At 35.6% G+C, this 27,473-nt stretch overlaps 5 protein-coding genes across 6 annotated transcripts; 2 read left to right on the top strand and 3 right to left on the bottom strand.

Annotated features, from left to right (window-relative positions):
* Positions 1-1,313: 1,313 nt before the first annotated feature.
* Positions 1,314-6,535, top strand: LOC141820043 (protein NARROW LEAF 1-like). The gene is made up of 7 exons (XM_074707323.1): positions 1,314-1,490; positions 2,151-2,687; positions 4,650-4,793; positions 5,101-5,341; positions 5,429-5,929; positions 6,019-6,138; positions 6,207-6,535. Exons 2-7 carry the CDS (start codon positions 2,205-2,207, stop codon positions 6,452-6,454), a joined length of 1,737 nt encoding a protein of 578 aa, XP_074563424.1. The 5' UTR covers positions 1,314-1,490; positions 2,151-2,204; the 3' UTR covers positions 6,455-6,535.
* Positions 6,536-11,868: 5,333 nt separating this feature from the next.
* Positions 11,869-16,314, bottom strand: LOC141819855 (alkaline ceramidase-like). Of its 2 annotated transcripts, none has more exons than XM_074707105.1 (3): positions 16,220-16,314; positions 14,635-14,942; positions 11,869-12,626 (listed from the first exon to the last, which is right to left on the bottom strand). In XM_074707105.1, the coding sequence occupies exons 2-3, from the start codon at positions 14,889-14,891 to the stop codon at positions 12,110-12,112; spliced, it is 774 nt and encodes a 257-aa protein (XP_074563206.1). In that variant the 5' UTR covers positions 14,892-14,942; positions 16,220-16,314; the 3' UTR covers positions 11,869-12,109. The 2 variants fall into 2 exon arrangements, with proteins under 2 accessions (XP_074563206.1, XP_074563207.1); XM_074707106.1 differs by lacking the exon at positions 16,220-16,314 and adding an exon at positions 16,027-16,168.
* An 853-nt stretch (positions 16,315-17,167) lies between these two features.
* Positions 17,168-19,677, top strand: LOC141820054 (tubulin beta-1 chain). Its single transcript, XM_074707335.1, has 3 exons — positions 17,168-17,671; positions 17,875-18,144; positions 18,788-19,677. Exons 1-3 carry the CDS (start codon positions 17,278-17,280, stop codon positions 19,459-19,461), a joined length of 1,338 nt encoding a protein of 445 aa, XP_074563436.1. The 5' UTR covers positions 17,168-17,277; the 3' UTR covers positions 19,462-19,677.
* A 168-nt stretch (positions 19,678-19,845) lies between these two features.
* On the bottom strand, positions 19,846-24,355 carry LOC141820055 (biotin--protein ligase 2-like). Its single transcript, XM_074707336.1, is given in 10 exon segments — positions 19,846-20,261; positions 21,071-21,147; positions 21,212-21,281; positions 21,908-21,953; positions 22,865-23,020; positions 23,298-23,418; positions 23,559-23,707; positions 23,816-23,877; positions 23,963-24,312; positions 24,314-24,355. Coding segments are annotated over 10 exon segments (1,116 nt in total). The 3' UTR covers positions 19,846-20,218.
* Positions 24,356-24,654: 299 nt separating this feature from the next.
* LOC141820053 (pentatricopeptide repeat-containing protein At3g04130, mitochondrial-like) lies at positions 24,655-27,047 on the bottom strand. Its single transcript, XM_074707334.1, has 2 exons — positions 26,618-27,047; positions 24,655-26,244 (listed from the first exon to the last, which is right to left on the bottom strand). The coding sequence occupies exons 1-2, from the start codon at positions 26,633-26,635 to the stop codon at positions 24,655-24,657; spliced, it is 1,608 nt and encodes a 535-aa protein (XP_074563435.1). The 5' UTR covers positions 26,636-27,047.
* Positions 27,048-27,473: the final 426 nt, after the last annotated feature.

The raw sequence follows: 27,473 nt of genomic DNA, 5'->3' as shown, positions 1-27,473 counted from the left end.
TTGGAAAACAGTTATTTAGTGTCATATCACTTTTTATTTATTTATTTTATTTATCTAAAATACCTACAGAATATTTTTTAAAATAATACAAAAATTGAAATTTTTATAAACTACTTTAATGTGCATTTTCTACACACTCGATTAATTGGCGCACCTTACGTTTTTAAATTTTTAAATCACCATCTTAACTGCAAAATTACAACTAAACAAGCTACAAAATCATAGTCATATAACTAAATTTATTTTTTAGGCTTTTTTGATTTTATTTGTATGATAATTTTTTGTATTCTCATTATCCAATTTCACAAATAAAATTTTTTTATCAAAGACTATGATTGTATTTTGTTAATATTTTTTGGATGAGTTGAATTTTTATCATATTTTTATAGTGTTGTTTATTAATGAGTATATATTTATGAATATTATCTGAATATAATTAGTCCGGGTAGAAGTTAGTAGATAATTGTTATAATGTGTAATAATTAGTTGTTAGTTTTTATAATAATATCATTATCTCATATCGATTCTACTTATTAGAGAATGATAATATGGTTAAAATGATATTTTAATAAATAAAACAAATAAAAATGATTCCATAACATCCACTACATTTCAAATGAATAATATTTTATCATAATTGATTAGCAAGTAGCTATTAGAACGTATAATAATTGATTATTTTTCTATAACAGTGTCATTATTTTATGTTGATTTTACCTATTGAAGAGTAAAAATAAAGTTAAAATAATATTTCAATGATAACAACAAACAAAAAATACTCTATAATAATTACTACATATTTTAAATGAATATTATTTGATCATGATCAATCAGATAGAAACTAATAGATAGTTGTTATAATACATAGCAACTGGTTGTTAACTTCTACAATGATGTCATTATTTTATATTAATTTTATTTAATAGAGAGTAATAATCTGATTAAAATTATATTTCACATAGTTATTTGAAATGAATCATCATTTAACGTTAATAGGAAAAGATGGCCTTTGAGATTGGCAGATTTTATCTTTTGATTGAAGAAGGAAAAGATGACCAACCTTTTTTGTTTTTACCCATGAACTTAAATGCACAACTATAATTGCAATAAAACAAAAAATATAATTTCGGCCAGCGTTGACTTTAGGTACTGGGAGAGAGAGCCTGTACGCTGTTCTGCCTCCCTTTCCCAATCGCACAGCACCATCAGTTTTCCACTGCAACTCTGCGCTGCCTTTTCCTCCATAATTTCATCCGATGGCGCAGCCACCGATCAAACACTGTTCTGCTCTCTCTCCCCGTCCCTTTCCGGTTTCCCCCCACAGTAAAGGTCCCGTCTTTGTCACCCTACCTGGTCTCTCCGCTCCTCCATTATTGCTGCTTTCCCCTCTCTGTGTGGCTCCTCTGCTCGGCGCGAAAGAAGCGCTGGTTGCACCGACCGCCCCTTCGGGCCTTTCCCATCCACTGCTCCAGCCGATCGACGGCTGTCAGGTACGCGCACTTTTTCTGGGATCCTTCGGCCTTTAAATACTTTTCGAAGTGTTTCTGGAGTTTCATCCGGTGGTTGGAAGCAGAGAAAATGAGTAATTTTTGATGTGCGGCACTCTTCTTGATTTGCGAACTCTTAATTGTTAGGTAGGCTGGAGGAGTTTTAGGGATTATCGATTCATCTGAACCCTTAGGGATTTGTCCATAACATTGTGTTTTATGACATCTTTGGGGGAAAAGGTGCCAGCTTTGTGCGCATTTCCTTTTGGATCCACACTTTCGCCTTTCGGCATCCTTTGCTGGAGTGTGTTACTTGTCATTATTGAGTGGATTCTCGAACTTTTTCCACTTTAAACACTTCCTGAGCAAGTTAAAGCTTTACCTTCGTGCGTTTGGTTGGTAGGTCTCTTATGCTTAAGCACATCCTTATTGCCATGTTTTCTTTCTCATTTTCATTCTCCTTTAATTTACTACCATCACAAACTCATTTTTTCCCCTTTTCTTTCTTGATCTATTTTTTATTTATTGTTCATGCTGTTTTGTATTCTCCCTGAGAATTTGTTTGCCGATTCCTGCTCAATGTTCTGTGAATCTGGTCTGAGTTATGGCTGTGCAAGTTTTTGTTGCTTCTCAATGTTTATTCTGGACCATGGAAACTGACAGGTCAGTTAGGTTGCCTGAGCAAGTGAATTCTCAATAGCATACAGTTTTCGAATAATGAGGCCATCGGGCACTCAAGGTCATCACTCAGGATCAGCACCATCCGAGGAGTCGGCCTTGGACATGGAGAGAAATGTCTGCAACCATTTCCATTCATGTAATCCATCTCCTCTCCAACCAATTGCATCAGGTGGTCAGCATTCTGAATGCACTGCTGCATACTTCTCTTGGCCGACCTCTACGCTCTTACACGGTGCGGCTGAAGGACGAGCTAACTATTTTGGGAACCTTCAGAAAGGAGTCCTTCCTGCACATCTCGGACGGTTTCCGACTGGGCAACAAGCCACGACACTACTTGACCTGATGACTATAAGAGCATTTCACAGCAAGATTTTGCGTCGCTTTAGTCTAGGTACAGCAGTAGGATTCCGCATAAGAAAAGGGCAATTGACAGAAATCCCAGCAATTCTTGTCTTTGTTGCTCGGAAGGTTCATAGAAAATGGCTCAGCCACAGTCAGTGCCTTCCATCTATGCTCGAGGTGAACACACTATTTTTCCCTCCTAGATTGCTGCCCTGCTCCTTTCTATTATTTGTATTGTCACTCTTTTCACTTGTGGCTTTTTATGTGCTTATGGAGTTTACTATGAATCAAATAGTTAGTCTAGCTGGATGAAGAATGTCAAAATGGATTTAAGGTTATTCGAAACGATTGAAATAACTACTACAGATGAGAACACATATTTGTAGCTTTAATAGATGATAAAATATAAGGGAGAGTGGATTATGATGTTATAAACAGGTTCAAAGATGATCAATAAATTCTAAATATGCGGGAGCGAGAAGCTTAACTCTTCATTCCTCACACTTCAAGTTGAATTTATTTAACCTGCATTCATATTTAGAATTTATATATTGTCTTGACCACAAGGTGTCCTCACATTGGATGTGCGGGATATCTGATGTTGTTACAATTTCAAACCCTGCATATTGGCAAAAAGGCCTTCATATCAAGGCCAAGCAATTGTTGGAAAAATTTTATTTAATATAATTATTATTCTAAAAGGCTCTGCATAAAAGGCCGTTACATCTAACTCGCTTACCACTAGGCCAAACAATTGTTGGTAAAGTCTCATTTAATATAATCATTATTCTAAAAGGCACTGCCTAGGGATTTCATGACACCACTTATGGCCACTTAATGCTTAATGTTCATGCAAGTAATCAATCCCTATCTCAAGTTCAAATCATGCTCAAGTTAATATTGATTAGATTAAATTGGTTTTGTCAAATAGACAAACGTGAAGCATGTTTTATTTATTATTTGCATCAACAAATAATTTTTTTTACATGAATTGTGACATTATGCACTGTGTGTCCTTTGTGTTAGATTCACATGCAAAATAATTATATGAAATTGTTGGTGGTTAGGATAAATAATTTAATTAAATGCTAAATGGAACTTTGTATACAGTGATTGCTTAGGTTGATTAGGTTGATGTATTATATAGTTGATGCAAATTTGTTTTTTCCATACGATACATCAATTGCCAATATGACTAATGTTATTCTTTTAAAGAAACATAGATCGCAGATGCATTCAATATACTACATATGCAATATGCAATGATTTGTTTGCACATACTTTTTAAAATCTTGAACATAGTTAGTAACTTTGAAGAAATGGATATCGCTAATGATATATGTTGGTCTTGAGACCTCTAGTAGCAGTTGGTGGATCAACATTATAAAAAAAAATCACTGGTAAAGGCAAATTAAATGATGGAGATGATTGGTTCTGATGGCTGAAACTACCCTTTGTAATTCGAAATTGTGCATCTAGAATGTGGAAATCATCCAATTGCAAAGCCATGTGATGAAATCTTTAACTCTGGTGGGAGAAACACTGCATCAAAGATTTTCAATGTTGTTGAGAGCAACCAAAATACAAACACACAAGCAAATAAAACAAGGGTGATATATTGTTGTTTGGCCTAAGCCTACTTCGCGGAGAGAAATCAAGCCTATGTTTTGTAATTGCAAAAGTACACAAAACTTGCATAATTTGTTGCTTATTCCATGTGCAAAGCTCCCTAATTCCCTCTCAGACTACCCCGCTCAAAACTACCAGCTGAAGGAAACTCATAAAACCTCATTTGACACATTCCCTGGACGATAATGACACTCCTTGAGAACAATTTTGAACAAGATCTTTGCTTTCAACATGTAAATACACCCCAAGGCATTTTCATTGCTTTGTAATGCATCCTTAGGTGTGAGATCATCATGATCTATAGAAACTAGGTCAAAAAGTAGTATTAATACAAACCAATTAACAATATAGCTTTATGTAGAGTTTAATGGCGAGATAAGATTCGTCTGTCCAGCCCAAATGATTGGTACTCGCAATTTGTTTTGTGGTTGCTATTGGATGTATTTATGGAGTTTTGATGCACCCTATGAACGTGAGAAATTCAGTTTGACACACTTACTTTCTGAGCAGGGACCAGGAGGTGTATGGTGCGACGTGGATGTGGTGGAATTCTCTTATTATGGTGCACCAGCACCAACTCCCAAAGAGCAATTGTACAATGAGCTCGTAGATGGATTGCGTGGAAGTGATCCATGTATCGGTTCAGGTTCTCAGGTACTTGTGCAGTTTTGCTTCAATATGCTTATCAATCATTCTCAACATTTGTAAACAAGTATTGATGCAGGAATGTGAAACGAAAATGAGAATTGTTTTTGTAAACATATCATACGTATCTCTATCTACTTGTTCTGAGTATCATCCCTTAAAGAAGGAAATATCCTGATTTTACGGTTGATGCATAAGCAAACAATAATTGTTTATGTAAATATAAGATGTATGCATAAGTATCTTTATCTACTTGTTCCAACTATTATCACTCGAAGACCGAAATTTCGTGATTCTATGGTTGATGCATGAGCAGGTTGCAAGCCAAGAAACATATGGAACGTTAGGTGCTATTGTGAAAAGCCGAACAGGTAACAAACAAGTTGGTTTCCTCACTAATCGCCATGTCGCAGTCGATCTAGATTACCCCAACCAGAAGATGTTTCATCCTCTACCACCTAATCTTGGCCCTGGAGTTTATCTGGGTGCTGTGGAAAGGGCAACATCTTTTATCACAGATGACGTTTGGTATGGGATCTTCGCGGGAACTAACCCAGGTAAACTAAACTAAACTTAATAGTTCAAAATTGTTACGGTTGAAGGACTGAAGTGTATCATTTATATCAATCTTATCACCCCTGCAGAAACATTCGTGCGAGCAGATGGTGCATTCATTCCCTTTGCAGACGACTTCGACGTGTCTTGCGTCACCACCAGTGTGAAAGGATTGGGTGACATTGGAAATGTCAAGGTAATAGATCTGCAATCGCCGGTCGGCAGCCTGATCGGGAGGCAAGTGGTTAAAGTTGGAAGAAGCTCTGGATTGACCACCGGCACTGTGACCGCCTACGCCTTGGAGTACAATGATGAAAAAGGAATATGCTTCTTCACAGATTTTCTTGTGGTGGGTGAAAACCAGCAGACATTTGATCTGGAAGGTGACAGTGGAAGTCTCATAATTCTAACAGGACAAGACGACGAAAAGCCTCAGCCGATAGGGATCATCTGGGGTGGGACTGCCAACCGCGGAAGATTGAAACTTAAAAGTGGTCAAGGTCCCGAGAATTGGACAAGCGGAGTCGACCTCGGTCGCCTCCTCGATCTTTTGGAGCTCGATATCATAACAACATGTGAAGAACTTCAAGGTTTACTACCTTTCTCAGTTAATTTTCTCATTTTTTCCCTCAAACAGATTCAACTTTTGATGGTCTTCTTCTCTCCATCTCAATTAAAGATGCACTCCAGGAGCAAAGATTTGCTCTAGCAGCAGCTATAAACTCCACAGTAGGTGAATCGTCTCCGACAGTATGCACCCTACCCAACGAAAAGATAGATGAGATATACGAACCTATCGGTATTACTCCCTCGAGTCTGAGATGGTGCATCTGTTGTAGAAACTACTAATCCATATATGTTTTGCAGGTGTTGAATTTCAGGTCGATACTGTCGAAGTGGCAAACAACGTGGAAGAGCATCAGTTCATCCCCAACTTCATCAGCATGTCCCCGGTGCGTCGGGATCAAGAGGACGGACCAGAAAGGAAAAACCTGTCGTCGCTAGTGAACTCGTCTGATGAAGATCATTTCGTCTCTCTGCATTTAGGAGGAGATCGAGAACATAAAAGACAACGTTCGGAGCCAGCATTGAGCATAGATCATCAGACACAATGAAGCTTCCTTCCCTCCTTATTTTTGATTGCCTTTTTGATGTGTTCTTGTCGCCGAGCTGCTCTCTCTCTCTCTCTCTCTCTCTCTCTCAGGTCCCATCATTCCAATCCAATCCAAACTGAAATATTGTTCATTGTGTTTATTGTAGCCTGCCGCGTAAAAGCTATATATCTATCTTGACTTTGCATTGCAAGGTGTTTTAAAGGTGACTACTTGTTACTTACATGGATGCTGCCAATAAAACATAAAAGAAATTTCTTGTTGAATCGAGCAAGACATCCTACCTATTTCTTAGGATGTTTAGTTGGTCGAGCAAGGTGTAGTATCCTTCCTTAAAAACCTTACTATGTTTAGTAGGTCGAAACAAGATTTGTGTTTTGTAAGTGGAGTAAGGTTTGTGTTCCTGTATATATATATATATATAAAATCTTACGCATCATGTGTGACAAGAGCATCTGGGTGGCTGAATCACTTTCGGACACTCAGACTAGAAACAATATTTTTTTTTCATTTTTTTATTTATGATGAAGCTATTTAAGATTTTATCTTTTAGGATTCAAGAATTGATTAATATAAAAAAAAAATTTAAATAACTCAGCACATTTCAATTTAATTTTTCTTTATTTTAATTTTTTTTACCTAATACTTATACTTCGATTCTTAAATACTAAAAAAAGAAAATCTTGAATCATTTAATCGTGAGTAAAAAAATTAAACAATAAAATGATACCGTTTATTCTGAGAATTTGAAAGTGACTCTTTATTTATATTTATATTTTAAAGTTTTTAAGTGAAACATGGCATCATCACAACAATACCAGAAGCCATTTTGTAGGCTAATTTTCAATGCATATAATAATATTTTTTTAAAAAAAATTAAATTATTTTTTATAAAGCTTATCATTTAAATTATTTTAAACTTAAGTTAATTGTTTTGAAATGTATAAATCATTTAAAACAGATTGAATTTCATATTTATGATTAAGGCAGAGTATTGGATTAAAATTGAATCGAACTAAATTGAATTAATTAAAATTGAATTGAATCGAATTTTTTTTTAACTAATCAAATCGACTGAATTTTTAAATAAAAATTAAACAAATCGAACTGATAAAATATCGATTAATTCAATATTCAACTGAAATAACTGAATTTTTTAAATATTATATAAAATTTATCAATTAGTTAGGAATTTATAAACACCGAATAAGAAATTTTAAAACGGAAACAAACTGAATTAACCAAATTAACTGATTATTTTTAAAAAATAATCAAATTTTGAAATAACTAAACTGAATTTTTAAATTCGATCGATTAATTCGATCTGTTTATTCGGTTTAATTAAATTTTTATTCACCCTTATTTATGATAAACTTTTTAGTGTAAAATAAGTGTAAAATAAATTGGATAATGTCGAGATGAATTAGACTAGTTCAATTAAATAATTTTTATTTGATTTATGTTTTATCTATATCGTTGCTACTACCCTGATTATTCTTTATTTGATTAATTTTTTAAAACCAATGACTTAGTCTCTATAAAAACATTTAATTTTTCTAAAAGAAAAGGTCATAACATAATTAATATAATTACTCTTTAAGAGTTTATTTTTAAAAAATAAAAGTTACAAATTTTGTGAATATATTTTATTTTTAAAATGAATGACTTAGTCTTTATAAAAACATTTACTTTTTTTTTTAAAAAAAGAAAAAGTCATAACATAATTAATATAATTACTGTTTCAGAATTTTAAAATTCTTTATAATGTTAATAAAATTGATATGTAATTGTATATAAATCTCAGACATGGAGTTATGAATCATTCATTTTCATTTCTTTCTTTCTTTCTAACGTGAAATTCATAATGGACAAAGAAGCTCGCCAAGAAAAATTACAAGACATAAGCAACTATGTAAGTCATTTCTCTTATTTAAATATTTTTCACTATTAAGTAGTTCTTATTCGGCAATATTGATTTTCTTCAATGTTTTTTTTTCTTTACATCTCCATAACTAGTTCTCTCGTAATTTTATACACTTATTATGTAATTGAAAAGTTTTTTTTATAATCGTTCAAACACTACTCTTTGTCGTACAAAAGAAAAGTTATGATCGACAATATATCAACTACAAAAGGTGATAGATAATATGCTAATTTTATTATAAGAAGCGCAATAATCAAATTATTAGTTATTTTCAAATAAAATTTAATATAAATATTAAAATTTTCAATATTTATTTATTTTATTAATATTTATCTAAAAATTTTATACTCATATTTTTTTTATTTTAGATCAATTCAAATTTTGTAATTATCATCTAAATTTAAAATTTTCAAAATTATTTCTTTTCATCAAGTATATAAATATTGATTAAAAATGGTATATGAACATATTTATCATCACTAATTATTTGAGTCTTTCAATTTCAGGTACAAATTTTGATCGAGAATTATATCATTCAGTATAGGACTAGGAAAGAAACAGTGGAAGAACTCTTCGAGAAGCATAATGTGGCACCTAATATAACAAACTTTGGTAGAATTAAACTAATGATCGTGATCCTAATTTTCATTTTTATTTTTTTTTGATACATCTGTTCTTTGCCTCTAGTTTGGGACAATCTTGTGAAGGCGAATCCTGAATTTTTCAACAAGTATCATATTTCATTGATTTTGTTGAAGCAGATTGAAACTTTTAATTTACTTCTAGAGGAGCAAGCGAAACGAATGAGTGAACCATCACAATGCAATGACTCTCCCTGTTTGACAGGTACTTGCCAAGCCACTTCTTTAATATGTATTTTTCAATCGATATGTTTTAGTTTTCTTGTTCGCAAACTATATATAGTTTGAATGATCATGCACTTCATTATGGAATACGAATTTCATGTTTGAAATATTTTAGCCAAATAAATTATTTAGTTGTTTAGTATACGATATTATTATGCCTAATATACTAATATTTATTTTTATTGTTTTAGTGAGAATTCAACAAGATTACAACTATTATACAAAATTCAAACTCTAGTGAAAGTAATAAGAAGAGTGATAATTCGTAACTTCTATCACACTCCAATATTTTTGGAGAAGATATTAACTTTTGGGGGAGAATATAGGATGCCCATTGAACAAAGTGAAATGTTTATGTAATAATTTTAGCAATTATAGTTGAGTTATTCTTTCTTTCTAAATTTCTTTTTCTTATTTCAGAGGGAACACTTTCATTACCGATTCAACCATTTATAAATTCATCAGTAAATGCATCATTCGTAGAAGAATTTGCAAATACAAATCTTCATGAGAATTATCATAGGAACATGTTGTTAGAGGATAATTCACATGTTCAAGAGAAATATGAAAGCTCCAACGATGGAATGATATCCAATATGTTTAAAGAGATGAGAAGCAACATGAACTTTGAAGCTGGGGAGTCTTCTACTTTCGTGACGATGCATGAAAACTTTGTCGGTATGCCAACATCACATAATTTGAATGCCGAATTACTTGAGGATGTGGCAAGGCCACAATACAATATTGCAACCGAAGGAATACTTAGTATCACTACACCGACAGACTATAAATCATTCATTGGAGAATCATCATTCGATGCTTTAGCTTCAACTTCTATGAGGATGGATGTTCAAGAGACCTCAAACACAGGAATGCTTCATGAGATAGTAGGAAGAGAAATCATGTCGATTGATTTGAATCCTGAACAACTACATGAACCTCATGACAACTCAAATATTAATCATGAGGCATTGTCGAACAACAAAAACCACCATTTCTTCTAGCGATCGGTGTACACTACACAAACATTTGGTAAAACAAGTACTAATACGAGAATTGTTATTGTTTTTTTTTTCCCTTAACTAAGACTTTTGTTTTCTCTTTTATTGTAGGTGAATTCGGCTTTATAGTATTCATCATAGTTCAATGGAGCTATGGATTAAATTGCTTGATTGAAATAATTAAGAAGTAGGTAGTTTTTGTTTTTTTCCTTGAAAAATTATTACTACCTTACTTTTTTTGTGTATATGAATTTTATATTTTAACCTTTTGAATTGATTGTCTTACAAAATATCACAAAAAGATTATATTAAACAAGTATTGATTTCAGATTAGCTACATTTAAATTTATTCTATTAATTGGACATGTTGTAATAGTCATTAATCATATATATCTTAATTTATAGTTAATATTTATTACTATTATTGAAAAATATATCTCTATATTTTTTTTAGAAATAATATGTCTATACATGTTTTGATAATTAACAATAATCTTATTTAAAATTAGCAATAAAATAAAATATATAGTAAGCAATGTAAAATTTATATATATATTTTTGTGTATATTTAATTAACTAATATATTTAATTTATGGCAGAAATCCTCCATCATGTCCCTATTACTTTTATTATATGTTTTCTTAATTATTTTGGTTATATCAATTATTAATTATTTCTGTGATATATTATTTACATTCTAATACTAATCGATAATTATTTTAATTTTAAATATATACACAATTGAACAAACAATTAGCTTTACAAAATAGTTTCCTTTTCATTTCTTTATATATATATATATATATATAACTTTACATATTCAAAATTTAAATTCACGAGTTAATAATTTTGAATTATGTTTATTTAACGTATATTAATACATGAATATAATGAATGAACTGATATTTTAGAATTGAAATGTTAGGAAAATAATTTGTTGAAATCAAAATTAGATTACTTAGTATAATACAAATATAATTTAAATAATCTTCTTTAATTACCATAATTATTTTATTACAAACTGTGCTATATAATTAAAGATAGTTAAGAAGTTACAAGCTATATATTTGCATAATTAAATGATTAACCTTTTTTTTTTTAAAAATAAGTTTAATATAACTTTATAAGACTAAAATTGAGAGCAAGGATGAAATTTAGAGAACAAAATTAAATAACTTTAATATGTGCAATAGTAGATGAGAGATATAATTTTTGAGTCACCTTGATGCTTTAAATGATTAAAATGGAGATCATTATGTTGATTAATTAAGGTTTTCAATGCAGAACAAAATTGCTCTTACCTTGAAGTTTTAAATGATTAAAAGGGGTACTTAAGATAGAGATTTGAATTATGAGTGAAGATCATTGAATTGGTTTATCGAATTATGACCGAAAATGCCACACATTGAGCTCGCCATACAAAGAGTTTCATAGCTTAGGAAGTCTTGAAAGGTATGAATATGCATACAACATCTTAGGGAGGAAGACAATGAGCACAAGAGGAGATTTATTACCCCTCATGGTGTGTGACCTTGGAAATGATCTAGATTTGTTCCATATAATACAATTCAATCTCACAAATGTTTTAACTGACAAACATGTAACAGAAAAAAATAAAAAAAAATCAAGACGAACAAAAAAAATGGAATCCAATTCTGAGTCTAAACCTTACAAAACATACACATGAAAAGAGGGGGAAAAAAGAAAGAGTTCATGATCCACCTTTTCGGCATGGATTGCAGAGTTAGTTATATGATACAAAGCAAGGTCCAGTTCATGCTTCTCTAAAACTAACAAAATGTGTCAAACATCTGTTTCGGAGTGGAGAGTGAAACCAGTATCGAGCACTATGTAAACGACTTGCTTCTCATTCCTGCTTTTTGGGCTTATGGATCTTCACATATGGAAAGAAGCCGAAGAGATGAGCAACCTGTGGCTCCCAGCCCCGCTGCTGCGCACGGCAGAACATCAGGAAGGTGTTGGCAAAGTAGGAATTGAACCCCATAAGCACATGCCACAACGCATGGCCCTGCGGATTGATGTACCAGTGTGACAATTTCTTGCAGAATATTCTGTCAAACAACCAGCAGAATGTTCCGAGGAAGATGGTCATCACGTAGAGCTTGACGAGTCGTTTCGCTGCGATATCTTTTGTTTGTATGTAGTACTTGTACATCCGAGGAACACAGAGAAGGCAAAGGACGATATAATGTATCTTGAAAACTATTCCAAACCGCACAAAGAAATGAACCACAGCGAAAGCAGCACCGTAGATGAAGAGAAAAGTCGGCATAGTGCTCCTGTAGTGCCAGTCGGGTGAGTAAATAACATAGAGATAAAGCAGCATCTCCCATACCATTGGTGTTTCGTCACTCTGCTGTAGCCTGCAAAAGCATGGAAAAATCATGTCATGATTCAACGCATAAAGAAAATAATCTCTGACAATCTTGGACAGTAGTAGCAAACAGACACGGTTTATTTCTAAATTTTCAAGGTTGGTTGCTATTAGTTCTAGAAAATGGGATGAATGTGCTTTAAAATACTTGTGAAAGCAGGATATCATTGGAGCTCCATAACGCTCGAGAATGCATGGGTCGATCATTGTATACACACACACATGTATATCTAAAGAGTTTATGTACTTGAAACCAAATGACTGTAATTGACAGCAATGTGCTGACTTTTAAACATTACATAAAGTGTTTTTGCATGTGATCTCAGACTATTAATGTTTCCACTAAACTTGTATATGCTAACTTTCAAACATGGTATGAAGTTTTTTTTAATTTGATCACGGACAACTAATGTTTCCACTAAAACTTGTTAATTTGGTGTAATGCTTAGTATTTGAGCATGTTATTAGACTAGAAAAAAGATGTTTAAAATAAAATCCAAAATGGAAATTGATGGGAATAAAGACAAACCCAAATAGCTTTAATCCAACGTCAATAATAATAAATTGTTATTAACCAGTATCTAATCATTCACTTACTCTTCATCACTCTCTTTCAGATTATCCAAGTAAAGATTGTTTGACAAATTGATCTTTTTGGACTAGATTGAAGCTGGTCAATTTGATTGAACTTATCTATGGAGTAAATAAGACTGCATATTGGCTCGAGTACTACATTTATGGCCTTCATATCAGACAGATATAACACTATCACAGTCTGAACATAATTTTCAAGCTAAATAGGATCCAAGTTAGATCCTCCCAGTTGGTTCAAGATCAACTAAGATTGATCCATTTTTTCTTCAAGTAATCCACCATAGCTTTTGATAAGTGCAGTCTAAAGAAAGATATATAGGCGATGTAAAATATGCTTAGGCGGATAGAAAATCAACAAATTTGCAAATGATTTAGTTAATATAACCACTTTTTTTTTCACAAAACATTTGAAGCAACTATGGAAGGAAAACGAAATACAAAAGGGATCAAGTGGAAGTGGCATGAAAGATTTTTAAGAATCAACATTACTAGACGAGGGAGATTACGACAATGATGATGATTGTCATAGTCTCATCATCATTAACAAAATTATGAAACTTAAAAAAAATGTTAAGAAAAATAGTAGAGCAAGTTGATAAAGGATATATATAAAATAATTTAACAAAAATGTTATACAAGATATATCAATGTCAAGAAATTTAAATACTAAGAATGGAAAGATAATTTGTAGTTTTAGAATATATGATATCAAATAATTATAGATTAAAAGAAATATTAAAAGTCTTGAATATTCCTCTAAAGAGTTGAACGAATCTAAATTTTGTTCCCTAGTTTAGACCCAGTTGACTATAGCAAATAAATTAAGAATGCCATATTAAATAATCAAAATGGAAATACAAATTATAATTTTGCAATAACGTAAGTAAAAAAGTTCTTGAATATTCCTCTAAACAATAGATCATATCTAAGTTATGTTTTTTCCTAGCTTAGTGCTACTTGGCCATAGCAAATAATATAACAATACCCATGATTAGCTTGCTAATAATACTTTCTTCCTTAATTTCCTTTTCTTACAAAAAGTTCAATTATTTTCCTGGTTGAAATCAATTGAAATCATCAATAGCATTTTTTCCCCAATCCTATCAACCCAATAAAGGGGATGTTGAAATTTTTGAAGGGCTATTTTGACTTCAAAAGATAGAAAAATATGCATATAAAACATTGAATGTGATCCTACAGCGCATACATTTTGTATGCGTCTCTACATTATATGCCTGAGATGCACAGAAACATTATCTTTTCCTTTGCTTATACACATCTACGCATGCTGCTTGCTGAAGTTAAAATAGTCCTATAGAAAGAATTCAAATTGCAAGGACACAGACACTATTATTATTATTTTTTAAAAAACAAGATGCTTAGAGACAAGCAAAGGAACTTACACATTTTGCAATGTGGCATGGAATATCATACTCCCAATTGCAAGGATCATATTTGAAATATGAAGAACACTGAATCTTTTCTCAAACCTTTGTCTTAGGGCATTTATTAGGCCAATGAGTGCCAATAGAATGCAGGGAATGTTTGATATAGTGTTGTAAAATTCAGCAATATATGAAGAATATGCATAGTTTTCCTCACAAAGTTCTGTAGTAGATGTCACAGGTCCCCAAAAGCTTGATATTCCTGCATCTTCCATTTCTTTGAACTAGACTAAAACACAAACTCAAACTAGCATAGCAAAGAAACCCTGAAAGGAAGAAAACAACAAATTATTGCATTATTTAGCACAATAATGGTTTCTAAAATAGATAATTATGTTTCCATAAGTTCTCCACAGTTATTATAACAATGCAAGTAGTGTGCATGGATGATATATTAAACATTCTATACCATACAAGTATACATTATGCTTTAGAAAGAAGCAAGCACAAAAGCGATCCCCCAATAATCAAGAGAGAGAGCAGCACAGCATTTAAGACATTCTAATAGCATACCAGTCGTTGTACTAAAATGATTTAAGTTATTTGAATATTACTAGTAATATAGACTCGTCAATGAAGGGATTAGAATCATGTAGCTGACTCCAAATAATGAATAGCATAACTCAACATGAAAATACATGAGAAAAAGGTAAACAAAGCCCTGTTTTCATGGGCTTAATATACAGCAGGAGCATAGCTGGTAAATATCATCTTGAGGATTAAAAACATTGTAAACTAGGCATGGGAATTCAAATTAAATAATCAGAAGCCTTGAAATCTGATGATGTGCTCATAAACAAAGCAAGAGCTAAAAATGATAGAGAAGGATAAATTTTAGAAAATCTTGGAAAGAGGAATGTGAATATCAACTGATCTCCTTGCTTAACCAACATAAAATTTCCGTATATAAATTCCCACCAGACAAATTTGTGCACCACAAAAGGCAGTCAAAAAGATTTCCATACAAATACACTCAAACAATGAACCTGGAAAGTACCAAAGATCACTCTATTGAAACTGGAAACTCAAAATACAATTGGTAGATTAATTCATTCACAAATATCAAATTAAACATGCAATAACAAACTAAACATTGCCAACCGCACGAATGAAGCTCCAGCACTCCAAAAAAACAACAGCAGCAACAAAGTTGCATATGCATACTTTCTGAAACCAAGAAAAGCTACCTTTCTAATACTCATGAATGTTTTAAGCCTTCTAACAACTAGTGCCTAACAGACTAAAAGCCAAAAAAAGATCAAAACCGTAATATTATCAACTATAGGGAAAAAATGTCCAATATCTTTTACGCCCTAAACTCCAGCAATCAAACAAGAAAAATAACGCTACCCAAACCCAGCACATCAAAAGGGCTAAACTTGATGCCCGCGCGCCATTAACCTCCTGCTACTGGATCCGAGGAACAACGCAGCCATTCCGATCTCGCAATGCCAAAAACGAACGAGCAAGATCCGTGTAGATCGCCAGGAAGGAAGAGATGCAGAAATAGGGCAAATAGGCGGGAAGAAGACAAAAACCGCACCTTCGGAAGTCGCCGACGAAGCGGAGCGGCGATCGACGCGTGATGCGATTAGGGCTGGGCGACGCCTCCATCTTTGATCTATTTTATTAAGCCGCTTTCCTCTGCTCTTTTATTTCTTATTATTTGCCTTTCCATTTTCTTTAATAATTCGGGCTGTCGCCGTGACCGGATTGAGCCGGGTTTAAAGTTGAACCGGCCTTCCCGATCCTGGCTCGTTGGCTCGGATTCAGATTCCATTCCCGACTAATTAATAACGGCAATTTACTATAAAAAAAGACATATTTTATCCATAATTTAATATATAAAATATCTGAGCAGTTTGGATCACCACGTATAAAAAAGTTTAGGGTATTAAATTATGAATTATATATTATTTTGATAAATTTTAAAAGAATTAGATATATTCTTTTGACGATATAGATAAAAATGATTTTTTTATCTTTAAAATAAAAAAATAACCTATCCAAATAAACAATTGACTAATATTTTTATATTATAATAATTATTTCATGGCTACTATAATAATAATAATAATATTTTTATATAAAAAATATAATAGAGGCGCTGTTTTAAAGTATAAACCGGCTTAATTTAATTCGCAACACTCTGCAAACCGTTATAAAAAGCACCATAACAGGTATGACTTCTCCCAGACCGCCCGCATAAAATCTGTTACGAGAATCATCTCTCGCCCTGCATCATTACCTTCAAGCACTCACTGCCGTTCGATTCGGTAGGACAATCCGTGAAAAAGCGGCAGAAATCCACGACTCATCTCACGCGTGGCGGCAGAGACCGTTTCGTGTAGCAAGTCGTATCTTGAATTGAGATACGAAGCTGTACTTGCTAAAAATAACTCCTTAAATGAACGGTAAGCATACCGGCAATCGGCGAGAACCGCGCGGAACCGGCTATAAACAAGGGCCTTAATATCTCCGGTCTCGAATCCTCTTCCACCGACGTCTTCTTGCGACTCCTCCTCCTCCTCCTCCTCCTCCCTCCGGCGATACCTAACCTAGAAAGCTCCCCCAGATCTCCGGCGAGAGGAGGCGGAGAAGATGAGGGAGATCCTTCACGTCCAGGGAGGGCAATGCGGCAACCAGATCGGGGCCAAGTTCTGGGAAGTCATATGCGACGAGCACGGCATCGACAGCACCGGAAAGTACACCGGCGAGTCGGATCTCCAGCTTGAGCGGATCAACGTGTACTACAACGAAGCCAACGGCGGACGGTACGTGCCGCGCGCCGTGCTCATGGATCTCGAGCCCGGCACCATGGACTCCATCAGATCCGGGCCCGTCGGCAAAATATTTAGGCCCGACAACTTCGTCTTCGGCCAGTCCGGCGCCGGTAACAACTGGGCGAAAGGGCACTACACTGAGGGCGCCGAGCTCATCGATGCCGTCCTTGATGTCGTCCGCAAGGAGGCCGAAAATTGCGATTGCCTGCAAGGTAATAAAAGTTTTTGGGCGCCTGTTCGTAGATCTAGTTGCACACGACTAAATTTATTTGGTTGTGATCTCGGTTTCTTCGTTGATCTCCTGTTTCAGAAGGTTGGGAAGTGAGATTCTTTTATATATATGTATTTTGCATCCACTTGTTGCTACCTATAGATTTCCAAATTTTGTTCCTAATCCTTTCTTGTCGACTTGAAGGATTCCAAGTATGTCATTCTTTGGGAGGAGGAACAGGTTCTGGAATGGGCACCCTGCTCATCTCTAAGATCAGAGAGGAATATCCAGACAGGATGATGTTAACCTTCTCCGTTTTCCCGTCCCCTAAAGTGTCTGACACTGTTGTGGAGCCATACAACGCTACACTATCTGTTCATCAGCTGGTAGAGAATGCTGATGAATGCATGGTCCTGGACAATGAGGCACTCTATGATATCTGCTTCCGAACTCTGAAGCTTGCCACTCCTACATGTAAGTAAAATCTAGATTGATTGATTCCACTGTATAGGGCAAAGATAGTTTTTTTTTCCTGTTGAAGTGCATTAAATTGGGGAATCTTTAGGTTCATCCATCATTAATAACATTTATACACTTTACAGAAGGATTACATTCAGCTAGGACAGAATTCAAAATGATGCTCTTTAGTTTTACAATCATCAAAGGGGCATATTCCTGCTTTGATTATCATCTAAGGGATGTCCCATCACCTCTAATATACCTATAATCTTATTCATCTTGATTTATGGAAAGTGGATATATTGATCTTCATTGAAATGTTCTTGATTGTTCATTTTCCAAACTGTTGACTATTCATAAATGGAATTAGAAGGTTTAAGAATTTTAGAAGTAAACTACATAATTGTTAATATAATAGTGAATGATTTTATTCAAACTATTCACCTTCAATAAATCAATCTAGGAGAGACTAGCACTGAGCGAACTAGTATATATTGTGTGATATATCCAGTATCAATCCTTTGATCTCTAACACTACTGTTTAATCAATCTAGGAGAGACTAGCACTGAGGGAACTAGTAAAGTTTATTCAATCTACTACTGTCATGGTCCATATTGTTCTCTGTTCTTATTATTTCTTTCCCTTTTGCCATTTCAGTTGGTGATCTTAATCATCTGATATCTGCAACAATGAGTGGAGTCACCTGCTGCCTTCGCTTCCCTGGCCAGCTCAATTCCGACCTCCGGAAGCTCGCTGTGAATCTGATTCCCTTCCCTCGCCTCCACTTCTTCATGGTAGGGTTTGCACCGTTGACCTCCCGGGGCTCCCAGCAGTACCGTGCTCTCACAGTTCCTGAGCTGACCCAACAAATGTGGGACGCAAAGAACATGATGTGTGCCGCAGACCCCCGCCACGGTCGCTACCTCACTGCCTCTGCCATGTTCCGCGGCAAGATGAGCACCAAGGAAGTCGACGAGCAGATGATCAATGTGCAGAACAAGAACTCGTCCTACTTCGTCGAGTGGATCCCCAATAACGTCAAGTCCAGTGTGTGCGACATCCCTCCAAATGGACTCAAGATGGCTTCCACTTTCATTGGCAACTCAACCTCCATCCAGGAGATGTTCAGGAGAGTGAGTGAGCAGTTTACAGCCATGTTCAGGCGGAAGGCCTTCTTGCATTGGTACACCGGCGAAGGCATGGATGAGATGGAGTTTACTGAGGCAGAAAGTAACATGAATGATCTAGTTGCCGAATACCAACAATACCAGGATGCAACAGCTGACGAAGATTACGAAGAAGAAGAAGAAGAAGAAGACATGGAAGCTTGATCATCAATGACAACACTTCCTATGTATTGTTGTAACTGTGGACCTTGTTAATTGTATTGTATGGATTCTGTTAAGTCTATCCTGGGTTGTTCGCAAAGTGCCGAAGATTAACAAACTGTGCTAGCAGTTATTTTCAGTGTATGCTAAGCAGTATCTTATTCCTGTTCTAATCGCTTCCTGTTTACCAACATAAAAGAGTTTGCCTGCTGTTTTAAATCTAATTGTTTGCTGATTGACAGGTGAAATTTATAGTTCTGCCCAATTTTGCATTACTCATGACTTTCTCATGAGGATTCCTAATGTTGTTTGGTACATAACTCATCACTTTGTTATCTATTAAAATCACACCTAATATGATTATTTTGAAATGTGATCAACTTTAGAGATGTGCACAGTTATTGCAGCTCAAACAAATTATTCTGTTCTTCCACCAACTGTAACTTTTACAAAGAAGACAGTATTCATTAACCCTCATTGCCCAACATGAATTGATCACCAATAAAGTTGACGTTCAGGAGCATCAAAAGTATTTGAGCATGGAAGGTTGTCACTTTTAATTCTCATTGCCCAACAATATCCTATAGATTACCACCTACAAATATGTACTTTTTGTTTTGTGACACAGATCCATGCTAAAACAGTTAAATTATTATCGACTATTGCTGAGAAAATCTTTGAAAACGAGTTACCAAGACAATCAGTCATGAGTTTCCAAAGTGAAAATTGCATACTTCAGGATTTCTGTAGGCATTGCTCTTCATCCCAACTTCCTCCTAACCAGTCCCTTGAAGAAGTCAAAGCTGCATAGATCACAAAGGTAGTATATTAAGACAGCAGTTCAGGAAAGTAACAATCTTCTAGTTCAAAGATGTAAGTTTCTTAAGCGATCCAGCCAACAATTTCGACAAACAGGGATTCCATCCACCTTGAATGTCAATAAGGAAAGTGAAACAATATAAAGAAGTATTCTTAATCCAATTGGTACTGGAACCATCAATTGCACTAGTATATTGGTCAGTATTGCATATCCTTAAACCTTAGTGTATGACAACAATCCACAAATCGAGTATAGAAAGTATAGAAAGAATCTTCAGATGGAATACTACACATTTTCCTTCTCTTCATTGTTTTAGCCGCGTGGCCAAAATGCTACCAAAAAAACCAAATTGAGGTGTCTGAAAATTGACAGTCGTAACTCACATTATCCTTTTCATTGTTTTCATATTCAAGCCATTGAAAGAATAATTATCGGAGAACTTCTTTACCATCTTGAAGATTTAAATGGAGCTATAACTTATTCTGATCATATTACATGACTTTCTAAACCAAATAAATGATAAGATAGACAAAATATAACATCTACATATTTAATAGAATCTTATATCTCAAATATATAAATAACAACTCAACAAAGCAACCAAAAAATCATGATGCATCGATGTATGCATAACATCATACCCATCCATATGATTTTAACTCGAGTAATTTCCTCAAACTGAATTTCTATTGTAAACTTAAACACTCATTGTATTACTCTGTAATTAGTTGTTTTCAGCACAGAAGGTGATTTCCTATTATTTAACAAAGAAATAAGAGGGTCCCATACTACCTATTGCCATTGGGATGGAGTGCGTAGCTCTTATTATCCTCATCGATGGCCAACAAATATCCATCAGATGTCAATCCCTGCACAGCATGAGCACAATGGTAGCGATTGGACCAGATATTTTAGGATTTCTGCAAAGGTTACCTGAACTGTTACTATAATTTTTTCATCAGGTTGTCCCTCTTGTTTTTCTTCTAGGACAACCTCCTGACCACTGCAGATACAACCAAAAAAGATAAAATAAAAGAACTACAGATAAGAAGTTTCAGAAAATTTAGACCTATGTGATGGCAAGTTAAGGGAAGATTATAATCACATGAATATCAGGACCTAAACAATACAATTAGTCAAACTTTTTTCTTCCATTGTTGAGGACAAATACCAAGTGTAGTCTGGTGAAATACAATCTCAGTTTGAGATGAAGAAGCCATTAAGTGGAAGAAAGAAATAATCTCGAGTGCATTGCATTGCTATTTGAAGATTGGCAGGTATGAGGCGGTACATTATCTCATATGTAAATGACATATCTGTTATGTCAACAAAACTTGAGGGTCCCCTCTATTAAAATGTATTATCCAAATTAAACAGAAGTATATGATCTTCCATGACATAACTAACAATTTGTCAAGATATATTCATTCATTGAAAAATAACACAAACAGGATTTGAGTTTCTAAGCAGATAGAGGCTTACAATAAACATTCTCATAGAAAGAAAAGAAAATTTATCCCATCAAACTTTCTCCAGGCACACTTATTGAAGTAAATAGCAGAATTGCACAAAAATATGAGCATCAATAGCTACAAAAGATAGATAGTAATAGCCGTGATATTGAAATACCTGTGAAGCCATGTCTTATAGTAAAGCTCCTCGAGAGGCTGAAAACCTGCAGGAGAAACCAAACAGTTTGGAGTATTTGTGTTAATAGTTGGAATCTGGCATCTTTCGGTGGCTATTAATATTAGGATGAAAGAAGAAAAATAAAAGAAGCCTAAGCAAGGATCAGATATGGATATGGAAGCATGTCATAGTGGAGGAGTGAAACTTAACACGGAAGGTGAACTTTGCATCCATCTAAGTCCCAAACTTCCAGTAAGGACATACTGATCACAGGCAGAAATACCAATGTGCATCTAGGTTAAGATTTGGGATTTAATTTCTATTTATAAGTCGAGTCCAATAGAAATTTGAGTTAAGAGGATCTTAGTTAATTTAATAAATGCATTAAACATAACCATACAGACAAAAAAAATCATAAAAAAAGTGGGTTAATATATCTCTAACATTTTCCTCACTACCTTTCACTAGAAAACCATTGTGGGTAATATCAATTTTTACATTTGAAACTGATAGAAAGTCGTTTATCCTGATAAATAGCGTGATCTTTGATTGATATAAAAATCAACTTGATCCACAAACAAATAAGTAACGCTTCTGCCCCCACGGGTGTGGTGCAGCGGAAAAGCACTGAGAGGAACAATAAGAGGAGTAGGGTTCAAATCCTAAACAGGACAAATATTTTAGAGGTTGACTTCTAAGTGTGCATAATCTATGCTCCGGATTTACCCGGTAGGTGAACTAGGGGGAAAGCATCTATCTCCAAGATTAGTCGGCGAAACCAAAAAAAAAAAAAAAAAATGCTTCCCAATCCAAAACAAGTCAGTCTCCTTATTCCAGGACTCACAAACCACAAATGGGCTTAAACAAGTTCAAAAGGACTAGCAACCTTGCATAATAAGATAAAATATCTAACACCACATATTGATGGCGTTAATGAAAAATAAATAAGGAATTTACCTTCAGTCAAGAAAATCTCTAAAAGAATCTCAAATTTATTGAAAAATGATGCGACCACTTCTTCTCTACTTAAGCGATGTGAACTTGGGTTGATCTCTTGCAGTACAGCATTCAAACATGTAGTTGGCTTCTCATTGTCCAAGTTCAATCCAATGCCTGTGAAAGAATTGTTCACAAATTGTGCCTAAGGAGAACCTAGTGGATCAAATTAGATCAAATGCACAAGCTATAGTCATCTACTTAACCTACATATCCAACAAGAAAAATAAAATAAAATACAACAAAAGCGGAGAATTCCAGCAAAATAGATTTTCAAATCATTGTCATTCACACAGGTTTTCAATTGTGCCAGTGTTTTACTAGAAGGTCAGGAGTACTCAAATATAACATTGTTAGAAAACCCGCGCTAATACAAAAGAAGGGACTTGTTTACCCGCACAAACGTTGAAATTCTTTGATCTATAAGTTGAAGTACAAAGAATCCCACCAGCTTTCAGGCCATTTAGATAAAGATCATTCGGCCACTTAATTCTAACATCAAGATTTGGCAAACCCTGAAATTTGATCATATCCATAAATCAACAGATAATTAGTCAACAGTTAAATTGAGAAAAAAATCTGAAAGAAGAGCCAAAAGAAATTAATAGAAGCTGCAAAAAAAAAAAAAAGGTAATACGTAGGATTAGAGTTTCACTTTCTCTTGGCACAGTGTCTTGATTGCCTCCGTAACAGCAAGAGACACAACATACTGCAAGAGAGGCAGCTTCCGCCCATCTTCCATCTGCAATGTGAAGGAGAAAAGGAGGCAACCAATGGGCGATTCCCAAACATTCTTCCCTCGACCTTCAAAGCCAAAAAAAGTCTTTTATAAATAACAAACTTCAAAGACCCAAAAGAAAACAAAGAAACGGTGCACGAGAACCAAAACCAAAATTTCAATTCCACGAAAACCTCTTCCTTTGTACTGCAGATCCGTAACGCAGACTGTGCCCAGCGGAAGCTCAGCGAAGTTCCTATCCACGATACAAAAATCCAAGAAACGAAACGAATCGAGAACTGGAATGAGAAGAAAAACGGATGGGTTTCGGCTGCTCCTACTTGGAAACGAGGTCGTGGGTGGAGGGAATCTTCGGGGACCATATGAGGAGCCGGCCGAACCGGCTTGCGCTGAGGGCGTCCATGTATGTACGAGGATCAAAGGTGGCGTCCTCGGCCTCGGAACCGAGTAAAACCCTAGTCTCTTCTCCCTCTTCGTCGATCAGCTTCACTGTATCCGACCTTGATTTGAGTGATAGGGCGAGGGCGTCCTCTCGAGGGGACTTACCAGAGAGGACGAGGATAGTGGCAGGACTGCGGCCGTCCATGGGACTACCGCAGAAGGAGGAGAAGGAGGTTAGGGAGAAGGCGGAGACCGGGAGTCTTCGCCGGTGAAGCGGCTTCGGACGGAGCCCTGAGGAGGGTGGCGGCGTGTCGCACTAGGGCGGAGCACATGGAATCGGGTTGTTTCAAGCCGCCCGATCCAATTTCGATACCAACGAGAAGACACGTGGCAGTTTTCTAGTGGTAAAGTAAAAAAATTAGGAAAAAAATCTAAAATTTATTTTTCTTATATAAAGATGCAAATAACTCTAAATTGAAATTCATCATTTCAAATGATTCCACAAATAACTCAAATTACTCACATATTTATTTTTTATTTTTATAAAAAAAGTATTCCTTACAAATTATATTTTAAAAAATTAAGATAAGTCAAATTTTTTTTTTGTAGAATTAGAAGTTTCAAGTATTCACTAATAGGGAATGCCTAATTGCTTCATCAAAGCTCTCATCTTTTCTACATACTCATACATGTTCCTTTGCTCTACTTCTTGCAAAAGTATCTTGCAAGTCCGCCTCCGCGGTGCTATCTCTCGATCGATCATCTCATCGAAGAGGCGCGTCGCCCGCCCGATATTACCTACTCGGCATAAGCCGTGTATCTGTGCCGTATAGGCATCGAGATCAAAACTAAGTTGATGTTTATAGACCAACTTATTTAGCAAGTAGTCGAACCGATCACCGTCAAGATCTCTCTCACCGAAGCACATCTTGAGTAGTGGCATGTATGTTTGAAGATCAGGCTTACACGATGAGCTCTCCATCTCCTCTAAGACATCGAGTGCATTTTTCCATTGCCGGTCACGGCAAAGAATTGAGATCATCGTGTTATATGTCGGGGTGCTACGATCGACACCTTTCGATTTCATCTCCACTTCAAAGATATGAAGGGCTTCCGGTAGTCGATCAGCTTTCCCCAAAACATTGATAAGAGAGTTGTAGAAGAGTGTGTCGGGTCTACAACCAGCAGATTTCACTCTGTCGACTACACTCAATGCCTCGCGGAGTTGTCCCGACTTAGCATGCGAATTCATCAGAGTCGTATAAGTGACGATATTCGGACGACAACCTTCAGCCATCATTCTATCAAGAATCTCATAAGCCTTCCCGAAATTCGACCGGCTGCAATACGCTTCAACGATAGTCGAATAAGTGATGACCGAGGGGCTGAATCCCGATCCTTTCATCTCTTGGGTAGTCCACAATGCCTCGTCCATCCTCCAGACACTGCACCAGCCATGAACGAAAATATTGAAAGTATAAGCGTCGGGAGCAATGTGAGACTTGAGCACTGAAAATGCTTCGCGAGCCACTTCTACTTTCTTCTCTTTGCAAAGGGTATCAAGCAATAGATTCATGGTGGCTGTGTCCCTGGCAAAGCCGATCGATTCCAGCTGATCGAAGAACTCGATCAAGTCTTTCCATCTCTTAGCACCGGCGAGTCTTCTCATGACCTTCGCGATTGTTTCCGTCGTAATGAAGCCTCCGCAATGCATTTTCTGCACCAAGTCCCACATCCTACCCATCTGCTTCATTTTCCCCAGCAAGTCCACCATCCTGTTCTGAGCAAATTGTGTATGTTTGTATCCGTCGCGCGAACTAGCCCACTCAAAGAAGCCCAAAGCAGATTTCCAATCGTCTCCGAAATTCTGCAGTAGATCATCGACGAGCTTAGCTGTAAGCTGAATTTGGCTGCAACATCGATCAGACAACAAGGATTGAACAACAGCATCGACTGTGGCATTCTGAACTTTCAGTATCACTAGTCTGATGTGGTGTGCATGCTCCTGTGGGTCGATAGGAACCCTAGATTCTTCATCTGTTTGTTTTGGCTTTCGCTCGAAAGATGCTAACGAATGTGGCAGTGTGGTATAGCAGGCCTCAAATCCTCCAGAAGTACTGAGGGCAGGTACTAAGGAAGTTAAAACAGACCAACAATTATCTGTGTTATTCCTTGCAGCATTGATGAACTGATGAGAGATCGAAGAAGCACCAAGAAGACCCTGCACTTAGCAAGGAATCCAAACATCAGCTCAATATTCTAAGGATGAACACACATAAGACATGAGATTGAGGTGTTCAGAGAAAGTTAAATTAGTGTTTTTGACCCTATAAAAATTTGATAGACGAGCTCTAGCATAACAAACTGTCTTCAAGCTCTAACATAATCGCCATTAATCAACAGACTTCTGAAATGTTCCAAAGAAGAAATTTAATGTATCAAAAGAATACACAATCCGTATTAAAAATTCCATTTTTTTTCTCCAAAAATCAAGAGCAGAGAACAAATGGGCATGGTTCCTCAGGTAAGACAGAAGAACAAATTTGAAAGCAAAAAAAAAAAAAAGGAGTTTTGAATTGAATACAATAGCGTACCTTGAAGGGAACTTTCATCTAGAGGGAAGGGGCCGAACCGCCAAAGCAGAAGGTTCCGCTGTTAGGGTTTTGTGGCTAGATATAGTTCCAGGCGATGCGAGCACAACCTGCGCGATATCTTCAGAGCGTTGGTTTCGAAGAATCGAAGGGAATCATCTCGCGGGGTGGTAGATTCAACAGGAAGATGAAGTGATGGATCGCTGCTGTGGTTGTTGGTTAGGGTAACAATTAGTATGCTCAAATCGTTTTGCCCTTCCTATTTCTCAGTAAAAATCACAGTAGCAAGCGACCAAAATCCGTGCGCGACCGGAATCCAACATCAAGGTTTACCAGGACGAAGACGAGGATCCCGATGGATTCAAACGCTAAGTGCGGCGACCAGCCCTCTCCACCTGCCGGCGTCGACGCCAAGCAAGGCGCAGGCGGCGGAGCGTACGCGACCGCACGCCCGGTCCAAACTGTGTGACGAAACCAAGGGAAGGGTTTCGAATTGGATCAATGGCCATTGGTGGGCTGTGCCCGTTGTGCATTTAATATTTTTATCTTTTTGGAAAATTTAAAAAAAAAAACATCTTATTATTGTTTTCGTTAAAAGGGCATTAAAATTTTAAAATAGCACCACCCCCGTTATATTTGTTATTTTAAAACTAAAATAATTATTTAAACGCGTGAAAATATTAAATATAAACATATAATTTTCATCAAATATATATATATATAACTGAATTAATTACATGAATCATGATCCAAATATAACAAAAGTTAACCAGTTTAATTTAATCAAATTTTAAATTTTATAATTAAAATCGACGGAACTAATTGATATGTTTTAAAAATATATATATTTCTAAATTAA

This window comes from Curcuma longa, unplaced genomic scaffold (genome assembly GCF_044706935.1).
Source record: "Curcuma longa cultivar G26 ecotype Majalengka, Jawa Barat unplaced genomic scaffold, ITB_CL_G26_1.1 utg2646_np1212_2152390_RagTag, whole genome shotgun sequence".
Taxonomy (NCBI): Eukaryota; Viridiplantae; Streptophyta; class Magnoliopsida; order Zingiberales; family Zingiberaceae; genus Curcuma; species Curcuma longa.
Note: the sequence above shows the minus strand (reverse complement) of the source record. Positions and strands in the feature narration are given on the sequence as shown.